The 13,871-nt window shown below is 40.2% G+C and overlaps 1 protein-coding gene across 7 annotated transcripts in view; it reads left to right on the forward strand.

Annotated features, from left to right (window-relative positions):
* Positions 1–207: 207 nt before the first annotated feature.
* The window catches only part of kmt2cb (lysine (K)-specific methyltransferase 2Cb), a 67,433-nt gene continuing 53,769 nt past the window's right edge, over positions 208–13,871 (forward strand). For 6 of the 7 annotated variants that reach the window (XM_076745485.1, XM_076745486.1, XM_076745488.1 and 3 more), the window contains exons 1-2: positions 208–969; positions 8,225–8,413. In XM_076745485.1, the coding sequence (XP_076601600.1) occupies positions 8,226–8,413 (188 nt within the window). In that variant the 5' untranslated portion in view covers positions 208–969; position 8,225. The remainder of the gene's footprint in view (positions 970–8,224; positions 8,414–13,871) is intronic. The other variant, XM_076745491.1, reaches the window with a different exon arrangement.

Consider the following 13,871-nt stretch of genomic DNA (forward strand, 5'->3'; position numbering starts at 1 on the left):
GAGAGTATTTTGAAGAAATTGTCAAATGGTTTGTGTGGTATTTTTTTAATGTGTCTTCACGTCGATGTTATTAAGCATTTGCCACACTCGCGAAATATCCCTTTCTCGACGGGTCACACCGTTTTGGAAAGATGTGTGTGCCGTAGTTGTGGTAGGGGGAGTTAGATCTACTTTTTGAGGAGCCTAGAGGGGCTGTGCTTCGGTGCCACTTATCATTAGATATGGCCACCGTTACAGAGTACACCGAAGCGTCATCTTCAACTTAATTTAGTGATATTTCATAGTAATTTCGCAGTTCGGCCTTTGTGGCAGGCGGAATGCGATTTTTGGCAAGCTAATGTTTGTTTTTACCTGTCTTGGGAGGCGGTTGTTACTGCGTGGCAGGCTGGCTGCGAGAGTCTCCTAACTGGCCGCTTGGTCCAGCAGCTTGTCGATGCTGAAGAAAATAGAACCAGTTGCCAACCAAGCGGTCGGCACCCAGCGTTTGCTTTGCGCGTCGCTGTACATTCGCTGAGGATTCACATTTAAAGTTTGGTTTACGGAGTGTTGACTTCAGCAGCGCATTGGACTTTGGCTTGGATTTGTTTATACGTTAATGGTAAAATTGCTGGCCGTAGACTTGGGTGGCTAACACCAACTAGCTATAACGTTATAAGCCGAACTCGTGCGACGACAGCTGTCATTGGAGAAAGGAAAGTGATCCCCCAAATGCGTGATCCTGTGAAGCGGTTTTCTGTTGGATTTACATCATCTGCCTTTCCATCAAATGGGCAAAGTTGGGAATAACATTGCAACGTTGGAATATAATGATATGCGTTATGCATTTTTGAGAATTGCGGTGTTGCTTCATTGGAGAGAAGCTAGCTAGCTCAATTAGCTTGCTAGCTAGCTGGGTGATAAAAGTGCGACGTTTCAACCCCCAGTATTTTGGACATGAAGAGGATAATTCGCTATTCATAGGACTGGAAGGTAAGCCACAGTGAGATGTTAAAATGTTCATCATGCGAGATAGATGTGTTTGCCATTCACCTTGTGAAGTAAAGCTGAGCCAACATTATCCACCTCCAGTCTGATGTTGGGGGTTTGTCGCCGCCTTGGCTTTCATGACTCAGACTATTCAACGGAACGGAACATTTAGTAGAACCGTTCATGGGTGCTACATAATCTGAAATGAGGGGCAAATGTCCACTGTTTAACTCAATATATGCGATCTATACCCACACACAACTAACGTTGGTTCGTAACGAGAAGCAGAAATAATAGCTTACGTCATTGTGTAACCTATCATTTTCACTTTTAGTGTAGCATTGTAGTTCCCCAGAACAGTTTCGTTCCATTGAATAGACCGAGCCTTTGTGTGCCCAAATGATCATCGTTGCCGTGTACCCAGTTGTAACTTGGCTAACAGATAGCGTAGTTAAGGTTTCTCGTTAAGTTTGCCATCATCCCCGTGCTGTTATATTTCATATTAGCTATGGGACAACAAAAGGCTGGAGCATTAATTTTTGGTGCGTTGGCGTAGGCGTCAGTTACAAGCTAGTACGATGAGTTGGCCAACTAACAGCAACCATAGGTAACCTGTTTGCTATGTGAACCCCCTCCAAAGTTGTCTTACTGGCTAATGTCTCTTATAGCCGGATCCAACCTACAATTGCTAGTTAAACATGATAGATTAATTAATTTCTTTGTGCGTTTTTTGTTACACTAAGACTATGTCAATGTTACTTTTGTCTGCGGTCGCCAAAGAAAAGGCGACAGAGTTCAACACAACAGGCTAGCTATCGTTAGCTGTATGCAACTGCTTTGTGCCCAAGCTTGAGTTAACAAAAGCTAACCTTAGTTAGCATGTCTCCAATTGTGCCTGTGGTGGTCGTGACTGCCTAGTAGTCACTGGATCCAAACCTCGGATGCCTTAACAATCAACCGTATTCTCGCCCCTTTAAGTTGAGGCTTACCTGGTTGTGATTCTGGTCGTAAAATGGTTTTTATCCAACTAATTTTTGTTACATCACCACTTAAAGTGTGTCGAGGGAACAGTGTGAGCCCCTGTTTCATATCCAAAGATTTAAACTCAGATTCATGATTCCTGAATAATTGTACTGACAATCTAAGCATTGTAGTGACTAATATTTCTTGTGGCGTTTGGTGTTATTGGACCACCATCTGTCCACAGAGCCTGGAGGCTGGTGGAGGCCAATATAGACATAAGAGAAAGAGAGAATTACTACAGATCGGCAGTGAAAGATGGTGTGAGTTCCACAAAATCTAACACTACAAATTGGGTACAGGTTCAGTAATGACAAATTGCCTCTTTATATTTTTGTACGTAATTTCAGGTTGTACAATGTCTTTCAAGCCACAGCACATGACTAATTACCAATAGCAGTGCTTTTTAATAACTGTTTTTGACAATAATGTGCTAAGAGCACATTCATGTAATATGGCACACTGTATTCCTGCAACATTGACGTTACACTGTACAGAAGTGCAATAAGATATGAATGAAAGCTTTTAGTGTTCGAATCAGGTCCAGGTGTACAAACTGCTTTACTGAAATCTTAGCAAAGTTGATTTTCTCATGACTCACCCTAAAGATTACTCATAATGTGGTCTGATGTAATTGCATTGTGATACATAAGAATAAGCCAGCAAGAGTCCTGTGCAGATTTTTGTGTCTACCTTTCTGATGAGAAACCATCAATAAGTATTACCGGTGGGTTAAAACATGGTACCTTTGCTGTTTGGTACAAGTTTGCTTTTGCAAAGAGTGATGTGGATAAAACCAGTAAAAAATATATGTTTGATCTCAGTCAGTTTTATTCTCGTAGGCTCTGATTATTTATGATTTATTGGAACATATTTATCTTAACCCGCCTTGGTCGTACTCATGTTTAATGATATTTTCACATTGATTATTGTGTTTGGCTTTATAGTAATAATCAGTTATCTTAAATCTAAAGCCACATTCAGCAGGGGTTGAGAGAGAAAATAAACTCACTGAGACACAGTCATGATATACAGTACTATGAGCTTATCAAACATTGAACTAGTGTCTTGGCAAACAGTTACCTGCTTACATGTCCAGAAGATACAAACCAACATCAGCATCCCGGTGCATGAGCATCTCTTGCCACTTTTAGCTTTTGTTTTTTTTTCCCATCAGCTGCTAAGAAAAATATCTGATCATTACCTTGCGAGATGCTCAAATATGTTCACCAACTACTTATTAACTTTGTCCTTGTATACATTGGGCACGTAGTGACAGCAGCACGACAACAGCAGCAGCAGCAGCCATCACTGTCTAAACTAGATGTTTTCAGCCACAGTGCTGCTGCGAAATTAGTGTTTTGACAGTGCTCTCAGCCCCTAAAATGAAAAAAATCTGAATCTTTAATTACGTAAACTTTGTCGTGCAACGGTTAAGCTCTCAGTAATGAGCAAACACTTTATGTGGTGCATCACTTACCTGCAGCACAGAAAAAATCTTCCTGCACTGACTTGTTGAGATGGGCTTAATGCTCACAAGCTACACGTGCCGGTAAACACACTTTTCAAAGCAGCTCGTCCAACACATGAACAGATAACATACAGAAATATAACAAATTAAATTATCTGAACTGTTATTACAAGCAGTCGAGTGAGGAAAACTCTTCACATCAGCTTCAGATTTGTAATTCAGAGTCTGACATATTGGGAATTTCTGACATCTGTGATATCTCCCCTTTGGTGAACAGAACTACAGATATATGAACAAACTGCCGGCAGGATGGCTGCAAATGCACCATCACTGGCAGTTACATCAACACATAAAATCCAGTATTTACACTAATACAAACTCATTTTAAAGGAGCTTTACAGGGTTTCTTTGCATCTGGTGTCACTTGGTAACAAACTGCTTCAAATGCATTACCCAACAAATTTAGTTAATTTAAGCTATTTACCTGGTGTGATGATTAGGGCTGTAGGGCTTAAACTTGATTATTTGAGTTGTCAGTCAAGAAGACCCTGAGTTGACTTGCATTTTGTCAGTTGAATCTCTGGACTTTTGATGTTTTAGCTGCACCATTGTACAAAGAGCAGTGCTGGAGCAACAGCATGGCAGACTGTAAACTCTATCAACCGAGTCTCAAAATGGCCACGAACTGTGGCATAATCTAAGTTATGTGTGAGGTCCTACATCAACATGTATCAGACTTTAGGGATCACACAGCATGTGTACCCAAGCAGGGAGAGCTTGGTTAAGCTAGTTGACTGATAAATGGTGTCAAGTGATGTTCAATAGAAGTCATAAAATGTACTGCAGTAGCCGTCAAGGTTACTGAAAGAAGCCAACATGACACAAACCAAAAAAGTAACCGTGTCAATGAAGTCAGCTGAACTACTTATGAACCGGATGGAGGTACAACCTCCTCTTCCGTGGTCCATTGTGATAGAGTCTTTGGCTGACAGCGCTGCCAGCAGCCCGACAGGAGAGAAGCTCCGTGGTACGCTGGGATTTTATAACTGAACGGTGAGCAGGATGCACACTTTTAGTCTGTGTGGAAATCTGTTGTTTTGACATCACAGATGAAGAAAAAGGGCATTAAAACATGAGCCTGTGAACCTGTAGGTTGATGTGTAAGTTCAGTGTGGCACTGAACTGAAAACAAAAGGAAGAAACGACAAGTCAAATCTTCGTATTGAACAGCCAAATGTGATTTGACTGATAAAAGAGTCAAATACTGCCCTTGTGACTACAAGATTAGCACTAGGGCTAACCACCAGTCAAAAGTCAGAATCAGGGGTGTTTTTCCTGTTGTTTTGATTAGGGTTGGGCGATTGATTTAATATTTTGACTATTGCCGATTGGCTGAGTCCGTCAGCGGTTGTTTGTTTATTTCTATATTTATTTTTTGAGTGATATATAGTTTGGTTTTTTTTTTTGTCATTTTATTTTGCTAATTTAATGGTCTGCCTGAATGGTCTGAATGAGTGAGAACTGCAGTATAGAAACAGACATGGTTCAGCAAGCCCAGTCCCACCAAACAGCTAGCAATGGCAGAGAGAGTCACATTTGACTCAGTGAATTATGGGTTAATTTCAACCAAACAGTGTTTGGATAGATAAAGATAGTTATGGTGAGTTTTAGTTTGTTCCTGTCACTGTTTTATGAGTTAACTAGGCTATAAAGTCTCAGTTCTGTGAAAGAGGCTTGAATTTTGTGTGTGTAGTTTGTTTATTCATTAGGCAGAAAAAGCTAATCATATACCGAACTCGCTGCTTGTGGGTGGGTGTGGGAGGCACATCTGTGTGAATATATCGACAATGGCCTGTAGATGGGGCTTACTGCGGTTGAAAACTTTTAGCATATTGGCCAACCCTACTTCCCTTTCTACCGACACTGTGCGATTGCAACATTAGAACTAAAAACTCAAAAAGCAAGGTGACCTTTTGAAGATATATTCCTACAGAATAGAATCCATAGTGGGAAAGAAAGAAAGTGATGTAGTTGAAAGACTTTTTTTTTTTTTTTTACTAAGGGTTGTGATTTTGTTGTGCCTTTCAACATGAACTCACTCGTATTGTCAACAACACTTCATCACAAATAACTTGTGTAAGGCATAGCACAAACACACCCCACACAGAGAACAATGTGAGCATAAAAAAACAAAAACATAACCATTCCTCAAATTTTCTTTTTTCCCCCAGTGTGCTTAATGGGAACTATACAGTCATTTAAAGTGGTTTCAAAACTTACCAGAAACTCCACTAGTTAATTCTATTTTCCACAATGCCCTTGCCTTTTTCTTCTGCCTCTGTATATTGTTGATGTGGAATAACACAGCACAAGACAATCATGAATTTTTCTCTGAATTTCAAATGGAGTTGTGGACGTGCCTCAGTTTGTGGTAGGGGTGGGTGATATCATAGCAATTGTCTTTTATCACACTACTTTAACTTTTTTAATAGCCCAATATTGATACAGAATGTGATATATTAATTTCAATTCTTGGAAATTATATTTAGAATCTTTTTCTAGATAAAGTAAGCAGATGGAAATGTTCATCTTAGACTAATCCAGTGAATCTAATACCTTTATAAAAGATAAGATATTTCATCGAATTGATTCAAAACCCTGAAAATCCAATATTGCCAAAATGTAGTCTTGTTTACTTATTTTGCAACATTTCTGACAGTAGACCAATTCACCTGGAGCTATTAAATGCATAGATATGTCGATAAAAATGGTAGAACAATTTTTTTTTTTTGTCCATCAGGTATGGTGTCATATCAAGGTATTACAAAATATAATGGATACTCTGATTCATAATCAGATATTTGTTGGCTCCAAATAGGGATGACAATGAAGTTTAGGCTTAAATGTTTTGGAAGGAGTAGCCTGCCCTATAATGCAGCTTAATTTCTTATATGTCGTTCATTCGCAGAGTTAGATACAGTGTAGGGTTAGGTATCACAACCCGTATTGGTTTGACAGGAAACCCAAAGTATATGATGTGAGTAGAAGAAGGTACACTGACTGGTGAGTACACCAGTCAGTGTACCAAGGGGCATGTCAATCAAGTACATTTATATACGGTAGCAACAGCCACACATACCAATGCAGCATGCAGCAGAGGGGCCTTTCATGTAACAAAACCAGCTGTGCTAGTGTTGCAGTATGATGTGTGGAGATAACGTCATGTCTGGCGATGCAAGACTACATATGAACGCAATGTGAAAAAAAAGTTTCCCATATCCAACCTTAACATTCACAGTTTCTCTTGACTCCCTCAATATTAAATGTTCAAACATTGCTCCAGAGTCTGGGTCTACAGCAGCGGCTACTAGCCACATTAGCCTCAGAATGTGTGAATGACAAATTCAACAGGCTGAGCAGCAAAATGAACGGTAAAGCAACATAAAAATTGAAAAGCGCACAGATTTTAAGTTTGGAGTTGGTATCGTTCAGTTTTGAAGTGAATCCTCCTTTGTATTGGCCCCCAAAGCAGTCTGAGGTAAAGTGAGGAGCACACACATATAGCCTCAGAGTTTTCCAGTTGTTATGGGGACATTACCATGAAGTTAATCCACTGGGTTTTCACTTCCTCGAATAGTGAGAGTACTTTTGTGTTGGAAAAATTGGTGTGCTTTGCTTGTATTGCTGCCTTCCACTTCTTCGTGTTTCCGGAGTTTGTGTTATATCGAGGAAATTAGTATCTAGTGCATGTATCTCCAGTTCTATGAGTACTTGTATAACCTTCTACCTGCATGTTATTGGAGCTACAGTAAAGCACAATATTTTTAAAATGCTAAAACATCTATCACGGTAATGACAATATTGCAAAATCCACTTCATGTCAGAAGGTGACACTGGTGATAGTGGTTTACCCCTGCATGATATATATTTTCATTCAGTCCTAGCTTGAACGAATCTTTGCAATTTACCTTTGTTTCTCCAGTTCACTCATTCCACCTTATTTTCTCCTCACATTGTAAAATGCAACTAAAGGGCAGCATTCACCATATTTACCATTGAGCGGTTTGTAGTGGGTTTTCTTTCAGTGGGTGGGTTGCAGCAAATAGAAAACCTGGAGCCGCCAGATGTGGAGTGATTACAGAATGCTATGACTAAGAAGTGGAAATTGCTGCCGCTCCACTCTGTTCACATTTAGCTGCTGAGGGTGCTTCTGCAAGAAATGCAGGGATCATGGGGTGGACGAAAGGTAATGCAGCCTAGGCATCCAAACAGCATCCAAGATGCTTCATCCTAATAAATATTATCAGAACTAGGTGTCTTTCACTGCGAAGAGGATGCCCAGGCTTTAGGTTGGTGACGCGCGATCAAACAAAACTAAGAAAAGGATGCAGTGTCATGAGTTTATATCAGAACTGATTGCTAGTGAACATCATCACACAGAAGTTGGACTCTCCACGTCATTTTGCAGTGTTATGAATGTAAGTGAGATAGGAAACCTTAACTCATTGTGTAGGCACTCCATTTTGTCTTAATCTCAGAAACAGCTAAATCGAAAATGCTTAAAAACGTGGACATCTGGATGTATTGGTCAACTAAGCTGCAAGCCATTTTCTTTCAGCATTAAGGGTTTGAATTTTGTCATGACATGACTCCATGCCTCTTACCTGTAAACAATCTGAAAACAATTAAGGTGAAAGTTGAGTTAATTTTTCTAAGTTTACTATATAACACCTATCATTATCTCATCTTTCTTGCCATCTCTTAAAGAATGTCATCAGAGGATAAGACTGTGGAACCCTCTGACCAGGGACCCTCACCGCCCTCCAGCAGTGTAGGGGCCACGTCCACAGGAAGTCCTGCCCACGCAGACAAGCGACCACGTGGTAGGCCGCGAAAGGATGCTGCTGCCATCCTACCCCAGGCGCCACCCTCATCTACGTCTAAGAACAGGAAGAAGTAGGTTTTTACCAAGAAATCTTATTGTATTTTTATGCCACAAGGGATTTTCTTAGTCCTTCAATAAGATGCAGGTCGTTGATGCTGCTAATATAATGTAGAATTAAAACAAAATTTTTTCTTAAGACTTGTTTTTTAAGTAGTGGTTCTGTGGCCAGGCGGTCAGGTCCACACTTTGCCCCACATCTAAGATTGTCCATTTGTTATAGGTGTAGACAGGACCCGTTTTGACCCATTCAGATGGCGTATTCATGTCTGGAGTCATCAAAACACTCTTAGAATGACATCATTTTTTTCTTCTGAAAAATCCGGCGTTCCTGGCACAAGAGACAGCTATCCATTAAAATCATATATCATGACATTTCAAATGTAGTTCTAGTCAGTCTTTTAACCACCACTCTACATCAGCGCGGTGTCAATACTTGCTTGACACAATGCTACTGGTTAACTAACTGATAAAACTGAACTAACCATGTGGTTAAATGGACTATAAAATTGCTTTAAAAGAAACTGTGATCCTGCTTTGCATTATGGTGTTTCTGGCCTTGATCCATTCTGCAAGTGTTAAATTAGAGCACCTCAGCAAGTGTTAATGCTTATTTGCAGTTCTTAGTCCTATTATTAAGAAAATATATCTTCTGTAAGTAAAGTGAACCATAGTGCAGACATGCAAAACCATATCATGAAATATGGATAATATGGGACAGTTAAAATTTCACACAAGAAAATGTCAACCCAACCCGTATTTTGAACGAGAAGTTCAAGTCAAGTGGTATCTTTCAAAAATGTCTCGACGTTGCAGTGGAAGATATCAAGAATCTCCTATCAAAGCCTCCCGTCACTTCAGCTGGCCGTCTTAATTTCTGAGAGTTAGTGTCACCTAGAACCTAGAAAATATTTGTTGGTGCTTTGGGTGTTGCAGTTGGTTGTTCAGAACTTTTCATGTTTGGACTATTTAACTGGTAGCAGATTGTCTTGTTTGGTTGATTAGAAGTCCTTGTCATATAGGGCTTTTTAAGTTCCAAAGTAGCTTGATTTTAGGCAACACCAGCACAGAAATGTCTTGTGAGGTATTGTACAAGGCGTGTGGCTTCTTTATGACTTCCATAGCGCAACATATAGCACAGCTTAGAGCTGCTCTGTAATACAATGCCTGCAAGGTTCTTAAGTCTCTTCTCCTTAGTCTGTCCTCTCAATCAATCTTAATACCCTGCTCCCAATGGATCGTTTAATCTGCAAGCATCCAGACGATGCGTTAATGCCACAGTGGAAGGATGACCTGGAACAGACTTGAATTGCCTCATGCTGATGAACTGGTCAAGGCCAAACCATCGGCAGAAGTGTGTTCTTGTTCTGCTCTTCTAGAATGAATGTTGTTGCAGTGTCAGTGGTGTCATGGTCAGAATGAAGACTGTAGTTTTTTATGTAAAAATAGGCTTTTGTGAGGCTGCAGAAAATGGCTAAAATGATCTCCAGTTATTTTGTTCAGTAGTCATCGCAATTATATCCCAACCTAAATTTCACTGGATTAGATCCGCTGTGCCTCCATAAACCTCTACAGTGAGTTCATATTCCGTAGAGCATCCTTGTACGTCAACTCTCAACAAAGATCATCTTTGTTGATGGATCTCAGGTTGTTCCACCTATCAACCAATTCACTACACCCTAATTTCTAATCTCACTATTGCTCACAAAAACAATAGGCTAATGGGTGGATGGTCCTCCTGGCTTAAAACTACCTGTTAGCTGTTTAGATATCGAACTGTGCAAACTGTGATAACATGATGAATGACGGACTGTGCTCAGTCACATGCACTTAAGAGTGCAACAACTTCACAGAGCTGGGAATTATCCTCATAGAACAGTCCTGTGTTCAGACCAACTGGTTTCCTCTTCTAATGGAAATAAGAGCTGTGTATAAATATTAATATAACCAGTATTAAGTGTTAAAAGCTAGTTTGCTTGTGACAAAGGAGGATGTGTCAGAAAATGCTCTTGTAGTTCTGCTTGCTGGAATTTACCAGATATGCCCACTCTCCATCTGCTTGTGAATCCATTTCTGAATGGCATGATCCTTGTCGGGTTTTCCAGGCAGCGCTCCGCTGGCTGGGACTACTTACCACAGCATTATTTTCACCTTTTCTTTTTTTTTTCTCTCTCTCTCTCTCTCTCTCTCTCTCTCTCTCTCTCTCTCTCTCTCTCTCTCTCTCTCCCCCTCTCTCTCTCCCCCTCTCTCTCTGTCTCTCTCCCTGTGGTGGGACTGTGTGTGTGTGTGTGTGTGTGTGTGTGTGTGTGTGTGTGTGTGTGCGTGTGTGCGCACGCGCCGTGGGGGGGGTGCAGGGTATGGGGTTGAATGTTAGTCTTGAGCGTTTGTCAGTGAAATAACTGGCTGTCCCAGTGCTGAAATTTGATGCCTTAAGTGTAGTTATATATAATTAGAGTTGAATGTTGTGTAGCAGCGTGTGTGAAGACGTCACCACCACCACCACCAAATACTGGTGTGCATATAGCAGGTTGTGGTCATAGATGAAAACGTGACATGGAGCTAATTTCTGCTTCTGATTTGCCCTCTGGAATCAAAATCGACTTAAATGTCAGTAGCTATAGACAGTCAAAGTGCTTGTTGTGAACATGTCAAGGAAGCCTGTGAGACAGGCGGTGTGGTACTACAAACTGGAGCGAGATATATGGCTGAAAGATGGGAATGGTTTGTTGCTCTGCTGCTGGTGCTGTAAACTCATTAAGCTGGGTCCTGGTGCATGGCTGTCTGCAGGTTTACATTACTCTGCCCTCTTGTGTCGTGCTGATCAGGTCAAGTGTAGTTCGGAAAATGTTAACTTACATTCTGATATTCATTTTTACTGCTATCTGTTCAGTGCTCAGTTGTGCACTGATCAAAGACCTTCAAATGAATAGCTGTATGGGAAAATTTGGACCTATGCTTAAGGTATACAAACTAATAAATCACATCAGATATTTAATGTAATCTAACTGCTTATTTATTAGTTGTCATTTTTGGTTCTTTGGTTTGTTAGTGCAGATGCTACGCACATTAAGTTGTTGCAGTTGTTTTTTCTTGGGTTATATTTCTAATATCACATTCAGTCATTTATTATTATAATTGAGAGTGATATAAAATCAGACTCTGTCACACACATGTCTCAGTGTGATCCAAAACAGCAAGACAGTCCATCTGAGGGCTTTCCACAAGGGTATGCAGTAGCTAGGCAGTGGGGGGAAAGTAGCCAGTAAAAAAGTAACTTCAGTTTTCACTGTAAAAGCCCCAATTGGGTCTGGCACATTGTAATGCCATAACTCCATCATATACGCTAATCTTAATTATTTTAATGAAGTTGGTTAATTATTAAAGGAGAATTAGGCTTCCTCTGCATTTTAACCCACACAGTCTGTAAATACGTATTAATGTTTAAAACAACACCTATTCCTGACTGATTTTACAACTGAACTTTTGTAATTAAGAATAATCAGACCTTATTTATTACTTTTCATTTATTTCTTGGTACCGCCACTCTGAGGTTTAGCAAGGCATGCTGCAATGATGGTTAATGAATTGTTTTGATACAGACTTGCTCAATGAGAATAAGGTGATTCTAAAGGGAAACGTGTTTTAATCTGATGTCTTGTCTAGCCTGTGGATTGGTTTTTAATTTGATTATTTCTAAAATAAACCTATGACAAAGTAACTCTGAAATAACAAAATGTGAATTACTTGACACAAATTATGTGAATCTACTGAAAAAGCTCAACTTCCTCATCTTCATCTTCACTGTCATCAAAGTCCTTACCCAGTTCAAAAAGTGCACTGCCAGGATGCTCCGTGGTGCTTGAAACATCACAAACAAACAATTAATTCCTTCATTTATTCTGTAAGACCATAAACAGTTGTGTGGTGTATGTAGAAAATGCACCGCCATCAGTGGGCTTTTTGATGCTTACTGTGCAGTTGTCAAGTTGCTGCCACCTATTTTTCTACAGCAGCCCATGTGATGAGGATTTCTCCTGTCTGTGCAATTAGTGCAATTCTTAATTTGTTTTGTCATCAATTATTTTGTTAATATTTGTCAAATGCTGAAGATGACTTCAGCGTTCTGTTCTGTTGGACACAGCCTCAGCTTAGCATGCACATACATTCATATTTGTGGGGGTGGGAGTAATGCAGATAGATGTGCACATTTCTCTATCATCATGTTTGCTTTGCATTGAAGTGGAGGCTAATGATTGTAAAATGTAGCGAATCACAACTTGTTAATCAAAACTGTTTTAGTGAAATCTAAAATTTATATAATAAAGGAGTTGACTGTGGTTGGCAGCAGTGGTCGGCAGGCGGCCCTTAAGGGAAAGCTCTGCCATCTTTGGCTCAGCAATTACTGTTTGCACCATCACAATAACATGAAAAGAGCTCTCTGTTAGAGTTTAGTTCCACCTTATTAAGATATTTCTATTTGACTCAAGCTTACAGGTAATTATGTTTCAGGCAAGGTTTGCTAGAGGCCTCTTCTGTCATTCTTTGGTTTTAGGGTTGTTCCTTATCTTGACATGGAAGTCATTTAGAGGGAGGGGTTGATTTGGCATTCAGCCATTTGTGATTTTTCTCTCCAGTGGCACCGAAAATTACCCCACCGCCCCCTCCAACCCTGCATCTCCTCCCTCACTTCCAACCCCCTGTATCCTCCTGAGTACCCCTGAGACAGGCTGTTCTCATTTGGGCTGTGTTTGCTCTCCCCACTTAGCATGCTAACAATTGATGTTGCTATTTAATTTGTATCCATGACAATTATCCCCTCCACATGGCGCTTCCAAGATTAGTTTAACAGAGCTCCCATTGGAGGATGCTGACACTGACAGATCTCTCCATACTGTATGTAAACGAGCATGTGCTGGGGTGTGTGTGTGTGTGTGTGTGTGTGTGTGTGTGTGTGTGTGTGTGCGCACACATCTGTATGAGTTAGCACACATGCATATGGTAGTTTGATGATGCTGACAGGGCACATTCAGTAAGATAAGGGAAGGGCTTCGCTTTCTTTATAATGGCTGATTTTTTTTTTTTTCTTTTAAAATTGTGATGACGTCTTTAAAGAGAGATGACGAGGGATGCGGAGAAAAGGCTAAGCTTATGTTTAACATGGCACTCCAGAGAGAAAATCTTGAAAAGGAGCAGTAATGAGATATTTTTAGGTCACTCAACAGGAGGTAGACACTTGAGAAGGGATATCCCGATCAAGTTTTTTGCCTTGGATCTCAATCCAAGGCCTTTAATAATGAATTTTTGCCAATACACAGTTTTGATCTAACATTTTTTGTCTACATACGAAGTATATACATGATGCACTCCAATTTACTATTGTACAGTAATCTGACATCTGAATAGCCTTTACATAATATTTTGCATTGTGTTCTCTGGAGAGGAGTGTCAATATGTAGCTTGAGTGCATTTGCT

The sequence above is a fragment of the Chaetodon auriga genome, chromosome 12 (assembly GCF_051107435.1).
Source record: "Chaetodon auriga isolate fChaAug3 chromosome 12, fChaAug3.hap1, whole genome shotgun sequence".
In the NCBI taxonomy this organism is placed as follows: Eukaryota; Metazoa; Chordata; class Actinopteri; order Chaetodontiformes; family Chaetodontidae; genus Chaetodon; species Chaetodon auriga.